Source organism: Nerophis lumbriciformis, linkage group LG06, assembly GCF_033978685.3.
Source record: "Nerophis lumbriciformis linkage group LG06, RoL_Nlum_v2.1, whole genome shotgun sequence".
In the NCBI taxonomy this organism is placed as follows: Eukaryota; Metazoa; Chordata; class Actinopteri; order Syngnathiformes; family Syngnathidae; genus Nerophis; species Nerophis lumbriciformis.
The window spans coordinates 29,612,743-29,631,633 of NC_084553.2; the positions used below are offsets into that span (position 1 = coordinate 29,612,743).

General features: G+C 39.7%; 1 protein-coding gene and 1 non-coding gene across 5 annotated transcripts in view; both read right to left on the bottom strand.

Moving 5' to 3' along the window:
• The window catches only part of usp10 (ubiquitin specific peptidase 10), a 61,655-nt gene that overhangs the window by 12,537 nt on the left and 30,227 nt on the right, over positions 1-18,891 (bottom strand). Inside the window, exons 2-13 of one of the 4 annotated variants that reach the window (XM_061964045.1) lie at positions 18,359-18,427; positions 15,026-15,071; positions 14,660-14,719; positions 10,528-11,730; positions 9,043-9,134; positions 4,652-4,761; positions 4,520-4,575; positions 4,344-4,447; positions 3,977-4,076; positions 3,680-3,860; positions 1,640-1,805; positions 974-1,118 (exon numbers count right to left, since the gene is read on the bottom strand). In XM_061964045.1, the coding sequence (XP_061820029.1) occupies positions 974-1,118; positions 1,640-1,805; positions 3,680-3,860; positions 3,977-4,076; positions 4,344-4,447; positions 4,520-4,575; positions 4,652-4,761; positions 9,043-9,134; positions 10,528-11,730; positions 14,660-14,719; positions 15,026-15,071; positions 18,359-18,427 (2,332 nt within the window). Of the gene's footprint in view, positions 1-973; positions 1,119-1,639; positions 1,806-3,679; positions 3,861-3,976; positions 4,098-4,343; positions 4,448-4,519; positions 4,576-4,651; positions 4,762-9,042; positions 9,135-10,527; positions 11,731-14,659; positions 14,720-15,025; positions 15,072-18,358; positions 18,428-18,891 lie in introns of all 4 variants that reach the window. The other 3 variants (XM_061964044.1, XM_061964047.1, XM_061964046.1) reach the window with 3 other exon arrangements.
• Positions 9,233-9,360, bottom strand: LOC133608980 (small nucleolar RNA SNORA24). Its single transcript, XR_009815662.1, has one exon. It is a non-coding gene; the product is annotated as a small nucleolar RNA SNORA24 (small nucleolar RNA).

Here is an 18,891-nt window from a genome sequence, read left to right on the forward strand (position 1 = left end):
TCATCAAATAATTTGCATAATTGGCTGTGATATGATTTAAAAAGGCTAAAAAAATGTATACGTACATTTAAAAACAAATACGTTATTAGTAATTAGCATATGTTTTACATATATTTTTTTTTATCATTTTGCCATATTTTCATCTGTTGCTGCTTATTGTACAATGTACTTTGTTGAGATTTTTTCAAGTGTTTCAAGATACTTTTATTGACTTTTTTAAATTAAAAACGACTAGCAGCATATCTAGTGTCTTCTTCTGGTGATATTATATAATGTACTTGTGTTTAGAACTCTACTTCTGCCCCTCGATGTCGCTGACGAAAGAGGCGAGCTGCAGCGAGCTTGACGTCACACTTGCTTCACGTTGTTGCTCCAGTTGCACTTTTTTCTGCTTACAAGCCGCCACTGTCTTCTCAATATTTGCATATTTTGTTGATGGCTGTCTGCGATCATATCTGGGATATATACAAATTACGTACACATGCGGTTTGTTTACATTCGGTTTCGGCAACGCGGTATTCTGTAATCAAAGAAGAGGCTGAGTTTTCGGTAGATCACTTGTCAATAGTGCGCCAATAATAGGCTATATATCAATTCATACTGTGACGACCAGATGGTGGTAATGTTTTATGTTCATGTGGTTTGGATTTAATGTCAGTTTTTCCCATGTTTTCAAACACACTGTACGTGCCTGAAAGAACATTGGTGGAGAATGAGGAAGTATTGTGTTCTGCAATGTAACCCACCTGGTCCAGCCCCTCTTTTTGATTCTACCTGGGCTTGAACCTGGGTCCTCCTAAATGAGATGAGCATTGTAGGCGCCAAGCTAAAAGCCCATTCTGTCAATTCAGTGTCCAGCGCAAGCTTTTAAAATGTCAGGGAGTGAGGATTCGCACAGTGGCACAGGCTGGCCTTTGTAACATTGTGAGCATGTCGTTACACCTGTCAGGTTCAATCATCTCCCCAGGCATACCTTTGCTAATTTCCAGGTCAACGGGATAATCGATGATCTTGTTGAGTTTCTGACAGCCTCCAGTCTTTTCAAACACAAATCTCTTGAGATGCAGCACGAGAACAGGAGGCAGCTCCTCCAGAGTCACCCTCCGACTGATCTCAATCTGTGACAAGGAGCACGACACACAACATTAGCAATTCTAACAAATGTGTGCTTAAGACAGCAGTTCCACACTGACTTGAAGATAAAGAGCTTAAGATAAAAAAAGATGCAAATAACGGACATAGCAACACAAAATGAGAACATTTTGATCTTGCCAAGTGACGACTTATAAATCACTTTGCAAACACAGAGGCATTTGAAACACGCAAAAGTAGTTGTGGCGTCTACAAGGCTAAAGAGGAAGCAGCAGGTTGAATGTAACCCAGAAAAATCACAGCATGATTGTTTTCAGGCAACTAGTGACACTAGAGACAATTTTACACACAAAAACATCCATTGGAACAAAAGCATGATTGTTGAAGTTGCCTATGGACGTGCTTATTCTTCTTGAATTACATACAAACTATTTTAGTTTTTAGTTTCATGCAATAAGCAAGAACAACACCAGCTGATCCTGAGCACCAATGATAGCACATCTTAAGTTAAATAATGCATACACTCCATATGCGATTTTTTTCGTACCTCCTGCTTGGTTTTGGAAGTGTAACCCTGGACTGACTCTCGGGCAACCAATGTTTCCAGAGCCTCCTGGACTGTGCGGATTTTTTCGGACTGGATGTCCAGCTGCAGGGTAAAGAAGGGCTGCAGTGTGGCTGATTCCTTGGAGTTCTGCTGGTACACCACCGACCTTTTGACACATAATGACGACAGATGAGGCACAACAGATTAGGTGAAATTTAACCTTCCTTGATTTGCTAAGTGCAGTTTGTTGGAGATCAATCACAATACCAGAAACAATCATATCATACATTACCAGGGTTTGCCCTTAATTGTGGCGGCCCACCATGGCAAAATATTAGCTGCCCCACCTTAAAAATTAGGATTTTACGTGAAAACCAAGTAATATAATCTAATGTGTTGTAGCTTCCAGAAGAATGACTGTGGATTATTTGAAGTCATATTTGTTTTCCATAATTTCTACTATACGGACTGTCAAAATCCGACGGTCAGTTTAACTTTTATTGTCAATCTTATGCTGACAACTAGCCCACTTTCAACACATAATCCCACCCATGCAAACACGTCCGCCTTCCAGGCACACAATCACACTTCCTCATTTTCCGCCAACACTGTGTGTTCAAGACCATGGGAACAATGACCATAATAACACACAAACATACACATTAACACCAGCATGCCGTTACAGTATGAACACGTAGTTTATTTGCACACTAATTGGCCACTACCAGAACCGCAATGCCAAAACAGAATGTTGTGATGATGTGAGAAGGACGCACAGGGTTGTCTGGAGCAGAGGCAGCATGTCTGGGATGTGGACGTACTTTAATATATCAAGTATATACCCGTGGACAGCAATCTATAAAATGTAAGGACAGTGGCGGCTTTTAAGGAGAGGGAGGCTTGCAGCAGCGCGAAGCAAGAGTGACATCAAGCTTTGTGCTGCTCGCAGTTCGTCTTGAACACATAGAGACGGAAGTAGTCTCTAAACACAAGTACTGTCTTCAATAACATTAGAAAAAGATGCTAGATCTGTTGCTAGGAATTTTTAATAAAGAAAAAATGACTACCGGTAAAAGGATTGGAGAAATCTCTAGGAATATTTTGTTTAAGTACAGTAAGCAGCAAAAATTTAAATGTAGAGCAAAACGACATTCTGAAACGATATGTTAATACTAATTATCACATATTTGTTTTATATGTATACATTTGTTTGCCTTTTTGAAAATTATACAATGTCACATTGAACACGCTCTGCCACGCTCCCACCATCACAGGTAAATTGGCAATCTGGAGAAAACCTTAACTACTCTATTTTGCCAAATAAACTCCAAACATCTAATAATTACATGTATTCTAATTATAATTTACTAGTGCCAAAATAAGTTTCCTCCTGTCGGGTGATGGGTCTCTCCCTTATAGATAGGTTGAGAAGCTCTGCCATTTGGAGCTCAGAGTAAAGCCACTGATCCTCCACATCAAGAGGATCCAGATGAGGTGGTTTAGGTATCTGGTCAGGATGGTCCCTGGACACCTCCCCTAGGGATGTGTTACAGGCATGCCCAACCAATAAGAGGCCACAGGGAAGACCCAGGATATGTTGAAAAGACTGTTTCCCAGCTGGCCTGAGAACACCTCAGGATCCCCCAGGAGGAGCTAGACAACGTGGCTGGGAATAGGGAAGTCTGGACTTCGCTACTTGGACTGCTGCCCCCGCGACCCGACCTCCGATAAGCGGAAGAAGATGGATGGAGCCTGAAATAACGTAAAATAACAAACCAAATAGCTTACAAATACACCTACAGTGAACTGTTTTTCTGCTCAAAAACAATCGTGAAATGATCTATAAAATGAGAGTATAACAAATTGCCAGACCACAAGGTCAAAGAACATGCTATTAAGGTGAGCTTTGCTCAGTATTTTTTGTTTCAAGTAGTCCAGCGGTTAAGTGTGTTTGTGGGTGGATATCACACCTCTTGTCTCATGTGACATTTATCCAAACCTTTTTTCCCCTCCTAACAAGTATTGATTTTGACAATATACCTAATGTGTCCTCCAAATATGTCAGTGATTGGCGTGCGGACAAAGTCAGCTTGTCGAGTGATGGAAGTTTTGTTACGGGGTCCAACTTGCTCCCACTCATCTTCACTCCCCTCTTCCTCCTTGTCAACATCATCTTCCTCTGCACCTGGCAGTGACTCAGGACCATTAGGTGTGAAGGCTTCTGCTCAGAGCACATAAGTGAGAAAAGACATAGTGAGCGTTAAACAAAAACAAACCATTTCAGCAAAAATCCAGTACAAAGTCGAGGTGACGCGTGTGAGTGACCAAAGTGCTTACTCTCTTCCTGAGGTGAGATTAGTTTTTTCAATGACAGCATCTCCTCGTGCAGCCCATTGAGAGTGAAGCCAAGATACTCCTCTGCATCTTCCTGTCTACCCTGACAGCAGATTATTAGCACCTATTAAAACACATTCAAATAATGCCTTCTACCACACAAAACACTCAGCTATCAACACATATGGTGACCTAATTCATTAAACCTCTTAGTATTGATAGAATCAGCACATTCAATGTGAGACTTGACTTTATTCTTATGCCGAGTCAAATTCCAGCAAATTAATTGGTGCATTTTGTGTACTGTACTGTCTGTTCCGAGGGCCATCATGAAAAAGCAAGTAACATAGAAGATGTTGAGGTAACTTACCTTCTCTGAAAGACTTGACTTGATGAGCGTAAGGAGTCTGTAAATGTAGGTTGGCTCAAACGGAACACCAGACCGAATGTCTCTCACCGACTTATCCCCAACCGCTGCGGACATTGTCTTCAATCAGTGATGCGGCAGAAAATTAATCTCAGCAAGCTGAGGTCATTACAGCTCACCTTGTTTGGGTTTTGTTGGCATTTGCATGGTGGTGAACTCATTTACCAGCCTCACACTTCACATGATGGAACAAAGAACGATACGTCAGCAGTGTGTTCTTATAGTTAATCCAACAGCAACACATTACTTACAAGTTGTCTATCATGGGAGTGGAGGTACAAGGTCTCTGTGTTTCACTGTGCAGAGGAATGGCCTTCATTAGGTGATACATTGGAGGACATGCAATCAGCGCCTGTAGAGTCTGAGGCCTTTAAGTCAAGAAATAAAGCTGCCATTATTCTTAATATAAACCAGTCCTTAAATATTTTTTGTTAAGCGCCCCCCAGGAAGAAAAAAACATTTCCTCCAACTCCGCTCTTCATCGTGACTATAAATAGTATAATTTGTGTATACAATTGTTGCAACTATACCTCTGCATAACATATTAAGCTTATTAACATTAAAGGAAACAACACACCAGTCTTTCCTCGTCTCCCACCGTAGTTACAGTGAAGCCAAGTGCTACATACACATCATCATATTTGGGTACGGCAAAAAAACATGTTCCCCGAGGTCACACGTGTCTCCCCTGGCATCGCACCCCACTAATTAGGACGAACGGATATAAACTAAGGCACAAAATAATGCAAAAGGTCTCTCATAGGGCATAAGCAAAGAATGAATTACTGTAAACCTTTGGGACAGATCTCGATGTATATGTAAATTGTTATCCCTATTGATAACAATACAATTAATCTCTAATAATTTTTTTATATTAAATTAGACATATAAAAAGGTATGTGCATAAACACAATTAATCATACATATGTACATACTAGGGTTGTCCCGACACCAATAATATGGTACCAGTACCAAAATGTATATCGATACTTTAATACTTTTCCAATTATAGGTAACTACAAAAAAGTGTAAATTTTGGCTTTATTTTAATAGAAAATCTTACGATACAATAAACATGTGTTTCCTATTGCACTCGAACAAATTTAGAAGGTTAAAATATAAATTAAATGGCATTAAACACTGTGTTTTTCTTGTTGCACTCAAACAACAATTTTCCATATTACATATAGTGCGCCATAATCAAGGGTTAGATTAGAATATAATAAAAAGCTTTATTGACATTATATTAAATGCTTCATGATTTATGGTTGCCAATCCTGGTCTGTGCTGTAAGACAAATACACTTAGTAAGTACTAAAAGCAAAACTATGAATAAATGTACCTAGATAAGCCATGGAGCAGGTATAACACAAATTGTTAAAGATAAAACACACATTTTTAGCAATTTTTTACTAAATTAGATGGGCGGTCCTAACTCCGCTATATTTGGCATCAAGCGAAGCAGCTGTGTGCGTGTCTACATATCTACAGGTTATTTATCTACATGTGTACAACAGGCATACTTGCCAACCCTCCCGAAATTCAGCGCCTCTCCCGAAAACCTCCCGGGACAAATTTTCTCCCGAAAATCTCCCGAAATTCAGGCGGAGCTGGAGGCCACGCCCCCTCCAGCTCCATGCGGACCTGAGTCCGCTTTCCCACAATATAAACAACGTGCCTGCACATTCATTATAACTGCAGAATGATCGAGGACGAGTTCTTGGTTTCTTATGTGGGTTTATTGTTAGGCAGTTTCATTAACGTCCTCCCAGCGCGGTAACACACAACAAGAGCAGTCACGTTTTCGTCTACCGTAAAGCAGTTCGTCTGCCGTAAACAGCAATGTTGTGACACTCTTAAACAGGACAATACTGCCATCTAGTGCATTTGATGAAAGCACTTTTGTGCGTGCCACACAGCAATGCATCATCAGAGAGGGTGTTCAGCATGGTTAGAAAAATAGTGACAGACAATAGAACAAGGATGGACAATTCAACCCTTAACTCAACAATGAGTAGATGAGTGTTATGTGTGTGTATATGTGTAAATAAATGAACACTAAAATTCAAGTAGGCAGCACGATGGAACAGGGGTTAGTGCGTCTGCCTCACAATACAAAGGTGCTGAGTAGTCTGGGGTTCAATCCCAGGCTCGGGATCTTTCTGTGTGGAGTTTGCATGTTCTCCCCGTGACTGCGTGGGTTCCCTCCGGGTACTCCGGCTTCCTCCCACCTCCAAAGACATGCACCTGGGGATAGGTTGATTGGCAACACTAAATTGGCCCTAGTGTGTGAATGTGAGTGTGAATGTTGTCTGTCTGTGCTGGCCCTGCGATAAGGTGGCGACTTGTCCAGGGTGTACCCCGCCTTCCGCCCGATTGTAGCTGAGATAGGCTCCAGCGCCCCCCGCGACCCCGAAGGGAATAAGCGGTAGAAATGGATGGATGGATGAAATTCAAGTATTTCTTTTATTTTATTTATATATATATATATATATATATATATATATATATATATATATATATATAATTTAAAAAATATATATTTATAGCTAGAATTCACTGAAAGTCAAGTATTTCTTGTATATATATATCCATCCATCCATCCATCCATTTTCTACCGCTTATTCCCTTCGGGGTCACGGGGATATATATATATATATATATATGAAATACTTGACCTGGTGAATTCTGGCTGTAAATATACTCCTCCCCTCTTAACCACGCCCCCGCCCCCAACCACACCACCCCCCACCCACCTCACGAAATTGGAGGTCTCAAGGTTGGCAAGTATGACAACAGGGGGGCTGGTTTACTTATGAGCGTACAGTATGTGTCTTTGCGAGCATGTCAACGTGTTGGCTGAGTGACATCAGTGAGTGAGTGGGCGAGTATAGAGAGAGAGAGAGGAGTGCACGCACTGCGCAGTAAAGTGATGAACAGGTCCAGCTGTGTCCTGCAAAACTAATAATAAAGCAACCAGATTGTCACAAATCGGCGGCCTTGAATTCTGACCGGAAAACTGAGTTTAGCTGACCCATTGCGGGGAAAAGTGAACTGAAGGGAACGTCTCCCCTGCGCTGCTAGTCTGCACCGGAGCCGAACAGGTGGAACAACTACATTATTACATGTCACTCTTTATAACTCCTTGTGCAGATCCAAATGTGTATTATTTAAATGTTTACTTAAGTTCGAAGCAAAGGTGTTAATACTAATCGCCACATTTGGCGAGGTGTGTTTTAAAGCAACACTTGAAGCGTGGCACTTCCTTGTTTAAAATGTCCCCTTTATCGTTGTTCTTGAAGCCCAAATACCTACATATTGCGCTTCACGCACCTTCTTTATTAACCAGAAGAATTTTACTCTCCAAGATGTTATTGCTTGTATGCACTTTGTGCGCTGTAGTCACCGCCACAGATGAAAGAACGGTAACGGTACTTTTTAAAGACAGTATAGTACCGATTTCAATCAATTAGCATCGCGGTACTTTATTAGTACTGGTATACCGTACAACCCTAATACATACATGCGCGCACACATACAAACACAAATACAGTACATACATACACTCAAAATTCATACATACACACACATTCACTGTAGAAACATACATATACACATACTGTACATATACAAGCACATATTCACACATACAGTCAGGCATATAATAACGTTTCATTAAACATATATTAACGTTGTTCCCCTAGGGGAAACTGGGTAACACACGGCATACTGACAAGCATAACCTATTGTTACTATAACAATCTACAAGGTTAATACAGTTAGCTTCTTTCTTCCCCTCCATTTATCTGCATTATTTTGTATTTCAAGTTATCATTACATGTATGTATGGTTGATAAGAGGTAATTATTGTTATTCGTTATCAATAGTGCTATTGGTATTGGTATTTGTATTGCTCCATTATAAATAAATTAATTAAAAGGTATTTACTCTATTACCATTTCGTGCCATTAAGCAGCATCTTTTTTTCACGCAGATCCAGGACTGTCAAAAATAACGCATTAACTCATGTGGTTAATCACAAAAAAATCTGCATTAATCATGTATAGTTAATCATGTTAATCACGCAATTTATTTTGAGCGCACATGCTTCTTAGCCTTAACCATAGATGGTTTCCTGATAGGAGACCTGGGTTGTTATATGATAAGGTAATATGGTCATGAATTAGGTCAAAGCATAAGTTGTATAGAAAGAATGAGGAGATGTGCTCGCTGGCAAATATTGCTTCAAAATAAATGCTGACTGGACTTCAGATAACTGTTACCAAGTTTTGAGCAAATAACTGACGTGTATTCAAGAAAAACATTTTAAAAATCTTCCTGGATAAAATTCTGACAATAAAATTAGATTGTGTCTAAATATTGTTTTCTAAGTTAATTTAAAGTATGCAAGCGAGTAATTAATCATGTTTATAAAACAGTATCATTTGACAACACTACTTAAAACAAGAGCCCGGGAGAAAACTTAACATTTCCAGACATGCAAAGAAAATACATCTTTCAAGCGGTTACTAAGTGTTGCTAAACTAAACTTTATGCATTAGTTGCATAGTGGCAACAAGACAAAATAACACTATCTAATTGTACTATCAGACATTTGTGATGACAGGCAGTGAAAGGATACAGCGTTGATGTAGCACCAGTTGCCTTTGTTGACAAGTCCTCTCGGCTGCAAAGACACTGGTTTGTGAATCAACTTCACATTCTCAATAAGCTCTGGGGATTTAAAAAAAAAACCATCAATCTTTGAAAGGTAGCCTTGTTTCACACTTGTCAGTGAAATTTCATTATATTAGGTATTCTTGTATGGTAACACATGTTCCTTCTTCCAGCCATGCGTCTTATGACAACACAAGAAACAGTGAACAAGAACAAGGAAATGCTGTACCACGCCTAGGAAGGGAGACTGCCATGAAAACACAGCTCCCATGGTAACGTGGATATGCTAGCTAACTTAACACTGATAAAGAAAAGCAAAATAAAGACTTTAGTGATGTAGCTAAAGATCATTTTGATCATAACAGGTCTCGACCACAACAACCTAAAAATGTGTAATTATGTTATGAAAACAAACTAATCCATAATCCATTAACTCAAACTGCCCACCAACCACTTATAAACCAAATCTGTCATTATGGGACAGCCCAACAAAACTCATGAAAACCTTCTTACACAGTCTGTGTTCTTCTGTTAAATTGAAAACACAAACAGACTATAATGTTCTAAAGAAATTAGTACAAATATGTTCTTGAATTGTGTATAGTTAAACAAATATGTGAGAACTTGAGAATGGCCCCATTGGCTAGAGGAGGAACCTAAAAACAAAAACATCTTCCAGGCACAATAATTCATACAGTGGGGACACATTCCTTGTTTGCCAGACATGTCTGGGGCGGTATAGCTCGGTTGGTAGAGCGGCCGTGCCAGCAACTTGAGGGTTGCAGGTTCGATCCCCGCTTCCGCCATCCTAGTCACTGCCGTTGTGTCCTTGGGCAAGACACTTTACCCACCTGCTCCCAGTGCCACCCACACTGGTTTAAATGTAACTTAGATATTGGGTTTCACTATGTAAAGCGCTTTGAGTCACTAGAGAAAAGCGCTATATAAATATAATTCACTTCACTTCACTTCTTGTACAATCTTAACTATGCAGCAGAATGTGTCCTCTAAGATAGTCAATGGATAAGGTATGACCTGCAGTGCAAGGCAATGTAGTTCAAAGCAAACTGCTTCTATTTTTCTCTACCAACATTTACACATTTAAGAATAGTTGTAATCATGTCTCAAAAACTGAGATTGCTGACAGTTTACCAATAATTGCAATGAGACTACAAAAAATTGCATAAATTGTTAATTATTTCTATCCAGGAAAACTGAAAACACAACATACATAGACGTTTCTTCAAAATTAGAGTTAAGCAAAGCGCTTTCTGCAATGCAAATATTGCCTTTCAAAGGTTATACTTTTTAACGTTTGGACACATTACATACACAATATAACTGTCTTTATACATACCTGTGGTGAGCAGTCACAAGTAAGATATCATATATAGCTAAAGGCTGCCATCTAGTGGTCAAAATAGTGAACTTTTATCCCATAATTGAATACCTGCAAGTTTGGGAGCCATTGGATCCTCTGACACATGGACAGGACCTTCTCTGACCTCAACCGGTTTCTCCTCGGGTGTCTCTAACGTGAGAAGGGGTGGGGCAACAACCTCCACAACATTCTTAACCTCTACAAAAGCCTGTGGGCTGCCAGGAAGAGGCTTGGAGTTGTGGAAGAGACTAGCCCAAGATTTGGGCGGGTTGGCGGCAGGTGCAGTCGGAACTGCAGGTGTATGGGCAGACTCTGTAACCGCTGTTTGCGCAGTAGAGTCTGGAGAGCCCTGCTGGGTGAACTCTCCACTCTCACAGTGTTCTTTGTGTCCATCTGCACTGACAGGAGTATCAGACACTGCTAGCCCATTGGCCACCCTGCTGTCTGCTACCTCTCTTTCCTCCAGTTCAGTAGTAATAACAGGGATGGCCATAGCAGCTGAGGCAGGAAGAGGTGATTTTGAACGAGGGCTATCTGTAAGTTCAGGGGTCTGTGAAGCCAAACAATCTGGCTGCTGGTCTGCAGTCCTTGGTCCCTCTGCCATCCCTCTGCATTGAGATGAGGATGAAGAGGAGCAAGTTGCATTGGTGCTGTCTGATAAAGAGGCAACCCCGCTTGTTAAGTCCAAAGAGGAGGAGACAGGGGTATCAAAAGTCCTCTGATTGGTAGTGGATGTGGTGGCAAAAGTAGCTGATGTCACGGCAGCTGTTGCTGTGGAGACAATACCAGGTGAGGAAAGGCCAGTCCCTGATAATGTTTTACAGTCCACATCCTCAGCATTGTGTTGTGTCACACCGAATGCATGTCCATTCACAAGTGCGGTCACAGGCGTCTCATCTGCAGCACTGTCGTCGTTGCCAGCTGATGGCTCGAGGTAGTTGTAGTACCCCGGCGGCCGTTTTTTCTTTTTCTTCCTCTCACGTTGTCCCAGGCTGCCAGGAAGCCCGTCCATGTCCTGACAAGCCTGATGATTGTCCAGAGCCGAAGCCTCCGATTCAGGCCCGTCCACAGAGTTAAAGTGGGTTCCATCAGGAGTGTCCCCCGCTTGAGTCGTCATCTTTTGGGCCTTCTGGACTGACTGACAGCCCAGGATGAACTCTGGAGCCTGGGGGTTAAGGGTGCTCGACACCTTGTATAAAGAGTCGTTCACACCAGCAGGCTTGGAATCAATCACCTCGTCAACACCAAACTTAATGCGCTGATAGTCTTCTCCTGCAAAGAACAGCATACATACAAATCAATAAAATAGCATGGATAACAAAGCTGTCTCTTCAAATACGACAGATTTATTCAAACATAATGGCATATCACAACATTTCTGATCATAGTCTTCTAACAAAACATTACAAATACCTACTACTATATTACACTTAATGAGCAAAATGCCGTAGTGTTTATTGGGGACCTACGGTACTAAGATTCTAGTCTACATTTAACAAACTTCTTCGTGGTCTAGCTATGTTTTAGACATACCGTATTTTTCGGACTATAAGTCGCAGTTTTTTTTCATAGTTTGGCCGGGGGTGCGACTTATACTCAGGAGCGACTTATGTGTGAAATTATTTACACATTACCGTAAAATATCAAATAATATTATTTAGCTCATTCACCCAAGAGACTAGACGTATAAGATGTCATGGGATTTAGCGATTATGAGTGACAGATTGTTTGGTAAACGTATAGCATGTTCTATATGTTATAGTTATTTGAATGACTCTTACCATATTGTGTTACTTTAACATACCAGGCACTTTCTCAGTTGGTTATTTATGCCTCATATAACGTACACTTATTCAGCTTGTTGTTCACTATTCTTTATTTATTTTAAATTGCCTTTCAAATGTCTATTCTTGGTGTTGGGTTTTATCAAATAAATTTCCCCAAAAAATGTGACTTATGCTCCAGTGCGACTTATATGTTTTTTTACTTCTTTATTATGCATTTTTGGCAGGTGCGACTTATACTCCGGTGCGACTTATACTCCAAAAAATACGGTATGTACTTTGGTGTACATTTTGTTCCAGTCACATGAAACGTTTCTTCGTTTTGGGCGTTCCCTTAGATCAGGGGTGTCAAACTTAGTTTCATTGAGGTCAAAAATGACCCCAGAGGTGGTTGTTTTTCAAAACCTTTATGATGAAAAGTTATTCATATTCCAGGTATTTCCAATAAAACATGTTTGTGACATAAGGCCATTTGCATTTTTATTTTTTTCATAAATTTTTGCATCACTTTTCCACAGGTGGGGTCAAAGATGACCCCAACCAGTTCCTATGGAATCTTCTATGGACCTTTAATTCAAAGCAACTCTGACTGTACCACTTACATATCTAATGTCATCTCTAACATCTGATGCAACTTTGGCTGTCAATACTGTCCAACTTACACATCTGATGTCAGCAGTCTCACCACCCAGGAGGTAATTCTTACACATCTTAATAATTTTTTTTTTTTTTTTTAAATGCAAATGGCCTCATGTCAAACATGTTTTTTGAAGAATACCTGGGATATTATAACTCTTCATTTAGGATTTTGAAGAATAACAACCCAGTTTATTGCAAAAACGCATTTTTGACCCCACTCGTGGAAGAAAGTAGTTATTTGTAGGTTGTGCATTCAAGAATTAAAAAATTATCAGAATTTGATAAAAGTGCTATCACTTAATGTAAATAGCCAAGAGACTTGGAGAAGAAGTGGGGGAGCTTTGTGGGCTGCATACAAGGATGCCCACATGAATAGATCTGTCAATCTGTGACTTCACAAATAGCCCACTCCAAAACTACTGTATTTATCGGACTATAAGTCGCAGTTTTTTTTCATAGTTTGGCAGGGGGTGCGACTTACTGTATACTCAGGAGCAACATATGTGTGAAATTATTAACACATTACCGTAAAATATCAAATAATATTATTTAGCTCATTCACGTAAGAGACTAGACTTATAGGATTTCATGGGATTTAGCGATTAGGAGTGACAGATTGTTTGGTAAACGTATAGCATGTTCTATATGTTATAGTTATTTGAATGACTCTTACCATAATATGTTACGTTAACATACCAGGCACGTTCTCAGTTGGTTATTTATGCGTCATATAACGTACACTTATTCAGCCTGTTGTTCACTATTCTTTATTTATTTTAAATTGCCTTTCAAATGTCTATTCTTGGTGTTGGGTTTTATCAAATAAATTTCCCCAAAAAATGCGACTTATACTCCAGTGCGACTTATATATGTTTTTTTCCTTCTTTATTATGCATTTTCGGCCGGTGCGACTAATACTTCGGAGCAACTTATAGTCCGAAAAATACGGTATGTGGAAGCTCACGGCCAAATGAATGAACCTTATGATTTGACCCTTAAGGATTGTTTAACATGAGTATCCAACAGTGTAAAATCTATAAGTCGTAAAAGATGAAAATCTTCATAGGTCCCCTTTAAAAATTGACAGCACTTCAAGTGGGTGTCCAATCATTGGGAATAAATAAACTGGTAACAATGTATACATACTAACAACATTAATAGTAAACAGTTTAGTTCATTTTACAGTTATAATGTACTGCCTGGCTATTGTGTGGTGTGACATCCAAAATAAAAAAAGTGAACAAACAGAAAGAGTGCGTGCGTGCAAATTAGGGGCGTTCAGTCATAATGACTAAGCAAAATGGCAAGGCAGAGTACACAAAACAGTGTCCTTCAATGGTCAACTGGGCATGAAGACTGCAGTATACCTGCTCTAATCAGATTAGGAAAAAGCCCTCTCTGTTAGTAGGACTGAAATTACACACCCTAAATGTAAAATGCAATCAGTAGTAGAACAAAAGTTCACAATTGGCAGATTGGGAACACAGGTGTTAGGAACACAAAACCATTCATATGCCCTGTTAAATCATGTCATGTTAACGCAGATGTTTTTAACAAAATTGGAGTCATCATAGGCTTTGCAGAGGTGAAATGCATTATGCAAGAGAAGATAAGATACATTTGAGCATGCAAAGCTCTATAGATTTTACCAACACACAAGAGAAAGAATAAAAGTGTAAAGGTTTAGGAAGCCACCAGTTTTGAAGGCAGGATTTTAAGTTTTACAACAAATGCACAAGAGCTGGTCAAGCCACAACAGGTCGGGCTGCTCAACTCACCACAACCCTGCAGTCCCATTGACTCCATAATATATGGTACAGCAGGAGTGCAGTAACCTCCTAAATAGTCAATACAAATCAAGTTAAAGCAAATGTCATATGCAAACATGGCTGGTAGTTGGTGGCTTCAATTTATTCTATTATAGTCCAAAAAAAGTATGCAAAGATCTAGATGTACTGGTATCTTTCATCGCGAATAAAGGTTTGTACGAATACATTTAAAAAATGTAAAGTTCCACTTCCCTGGCAGGGGACACCAGCCCAGCCTACGAATTAAATAGTACTGCAAGTTTAAAGTAGAAGCCTTTAAAATGATAAATGGCTACACAAGTCTTAAAGGGGAACAAAGTGTTAAAATGTGCATACCAGAAGACTGACTGAGGCACGGCACTTTGTCGTTGAATGGAGGAAGCTGTAAAGAGACAAAAGCCAAATCAGATTTATGCAAAATGAAAAAAACAATCACATGCATCCCACTGGACAACTTGTGGATTTTCTCATGCATTTGAGCGGTATAGCTCGGTTGGTGGAGCGGCCGTGCCAGCAACTTGAGGGTTGCAGGTTCGATCCCCGCTTCCACCATCCTAGTCACTGCCGTTGTGTCCTTGGGCAAGACACTTTACCCACCTGCTCCCAGTGCCACCCACACTGGTTTAAATGTAACTTAGATATTGGGTTTCACAATGTAAAGCGCTTTGAGTCACTAGAGGAAAAAGCGCTATATAAATGTAATTCACTTCACTTCACATTTCAATACACAAGGAGATTGAGGCATAATCAAATTGTGGTTTCTCTACCTAGTGGGTAGAATTAGTTTCATTAAGTAAGTAAATAAGTAAATTTTATTTATAAAGCGCTTTTCAGATAAAATCACAAAGCGCTCTACAAAACATAGGTAAAGTAAACAATTCAATTTAAAACAGGGGCAACATCATAAAAAGGATACAAAGGTAACTAAAATGATAGTTAACCTTTTTTTGACGAAAAATTAAAATCAGGACTTTGTCAAAATCAGAGGAGCTGCATTTAACAGTTTAGTTTTATGTTGACAACTCAAGTATCTATCCATCCATCCATCCATCTTCGCGTCGCGAGCCTAAGGAAAGAAGCCCAGACTTCCCTCTCCCCAACCACTTTGTCCAGCTCCTCCCAGGGGATCCCGTGGCGTTTCCAGGCCAGCTGGGATACATAGTCTCCCCAACGTGTCCTGGGTCTCACCCGTGGCCTCCTACCGGTTGGACGTGCCCTTAACAGTCTTCCTCAGGGAGGCGTCCTGGGATGCCCATACCACCTCATCTGGCTCCTCTCAATGTGGAGGAGCAGTGGCTTTACTCTGAGTTACTCCCGAATGACATAGTTTTTCACCCTATATCTAAGGAAGAGCCCCGTCACCCAAAGAGGAAATTTCTGCCATATGTACCCTTAATCTTATCTATCTTATCTATAAATTGAGAGCTTTGCCTTCTGGCTCAGCTCCTTCTTCACCACGACGGATCGATACAGGGTCCGCATAATTGCAGATGCCGCACCGATCCGCCTATCGATCTCACAATCCACTCTTCCCTCACTCGTAAACAAGACTACGAAATACTTGATCTCCTCTACTTGGGACAAGATCTTCCCCCAAACCGGAGCTGGCACGCCACCCTTTTCCGGGCGAGAACCATGGACTGAGACTTGGACGTACTGATTCTCATCCCAGTCACTATACACTCGGCTGAGAACCGATCTAGTGAGAGCTAAATATCCTGGCCAGATGAAGCCAGGAACACAATCTCAAGTAGTTATAAAATACCACAACTAGTGTTTTGCACATTTCTGCAGCAGGTGGAGTTGACAACAATAAATGCTGCCAGGAACAATCCAATATTAGGGCTGCAACAAACAGTAGTTGACTTGTTATTGAGTATCTGTCCGGCTAGAAGACACTTCAAAGACATATTTTATTATTGATTTTTGTTGGCAATGTCGACTAATCGTTTCACGTTTCAATGTACGATACAGGCCAATAAGGCTGCAACTGTTAGTTGACATAATCGCCAACTTTGATTATAAAATGTAACCAGAGATTTGTTATTATCGACAAGTCGCTTAATAAAACGTTCATTGATAGACCGCCAAGAATGTTCATGTTTACACTTTTATTTTAAATATTTGCAGCTAAATAACCCCAACTATTTAACTAAATTTACTATAATAGGACAAGCGGTAGAAAATGGATGGAGGTTTTCTCAAAATTTAAAATCAAGTCATGGACTCAACATCAAACCCAAGTGTGTACAGAAGATCATAATTTGACTCGTCGACTAATCGGGAAAAAAAAAATGCTGACAAGTCAACTATTAATATAATTGTTAGTTGTAGCCATCCAAGCAATTTTATTGAAAACCAGTGTTGTGCAACTGGTACAGCAGCCGATAGCATAGAACAAAGTGGGATGCAAGGTATACCGGTACCAGTAAAGTACTGCGGTACTAATTAATCACAAACTGTACAATAGTCCTTTCGTAAAATACAGGTTCCCTTTTTTACATTTTTTTTAAATAACAGGCATAGCGACGCGCCGTTGTCACTTCATGACATTGCTGGTTTTACGAGCAGAGGAGCATGTTCAACAACGCACAATCACGGAGTACTTACAAGCAGACACGGTATGACAACTGACAACGGAGAATGGACGCATTTTAATGGTGAAGCTATAACAATGAAACATGGCTAGCTAGCTAGCGGATATAGTCCATCCACAGTCAGCAGTGTTTTAGCTACTTTTAAATCACTAATTCTCACCTCCATGGCGACAAAACTATGTTTCTTCAAGTATCATCCCTGCAGGACGAGGAATAGCTAAACATGCTTCATTACACACCGTAGGAGGATACAATAGCTCACCAGCGTCACCGCTAACAAAAGCTAGCGCTCCTCAATGTAAACAAATGCCATGGGTCGAGCGACCACCTGACATCCACTTTAATGATACCAAGTACAAGTACAAGAGCGTATCTAGTCGATACTACAATGATTACGATATTTTTAATCGTGACAAAATATTTTTTTTAAATGTATATTATGTTTATAAACTCAGGAAATACGTCCTTGGACACATGAGGACTTTGAATATGACCAATGTATGATCTTGTAACTACTTAATATCAGATCGATACCTAAATTTGTGGTATCATCCAAAACTTATGTAAAGTATCCAAACAACAGAAGAATAAGTACTAATTACATTTTAACAGAAGTGATGAAGGAACATGTTAAAACAGAAAACCAGATATTAACAGTAAATTAACAAGTAGATTAATAATCTTTTTTTTTACAGCTTGTCCTTCATAATTTTGACAAAATAGAATAGAAAATGACAATATGTTACTGCATATGTCAGCAGTCGAATTAGGAGCCTTTGTTTGCTTACTTACAAGTAAGCAAACAAGTTTGTTTTGCTTAAGACAAGGTGTCTAGTATGTTCAGTATTTTATTTAAGGCCAAAATTGTTCTTCGATTGCTATAAAAAACATGTTTAATGTACCATAGGATTGTTTGTTAAAATAAAGCCAATCATGCCATTTTTTGTGGTCTCCTTTATTTAGAAAAGTATGAAAAAGTATCGAAAAGTATCAAAATACATTTTGGTACCCAGAACAAAGTGATGGAGCCATTTCATCCCAACAATACAAGAGACAATATTGACCTCCTTACCTCGACATAACATCGTGGAGTCACAAAGAACTGATTGATCTCATCGGGGCTGAATTCGCCAAAGATATACTGTGGAGACAAATGAGTACAAACATTAGTTTGATGGAGTCACCATTTAGCATACATTTTTTTAATGTGTTTACATGTGCATGTTGATAGGTGTGGTGTTTTCATACAACTGATTATTTAAAACATCAGGAATAAAAAGTCCAAAGGCCAGCAAGAAATGGGAATTGATTTTCATTGAAAAATAGTAGCCATATTATCTTGCAGCTTACCAACACTAATGTGTGAATGTGAAGGGAATGAATGATGGCTTCTCAGTTCTCACTGTATTTTGAATGTCTACAAAAGCGCTGTAAAAATTAACCATTATCATAATTATCTTTAATTGTTGAAATGAAATCCACGGTGACTGGCTAGTTGTTTGGTAGTGGCCAAAATGGCATTTCACGAGACTGCGTACAGGTGATCATGCCAGTACTGAGCTGATGCAGAGAGTTCAAACAGCGCTTGTCTAGTCTGCTGACAAG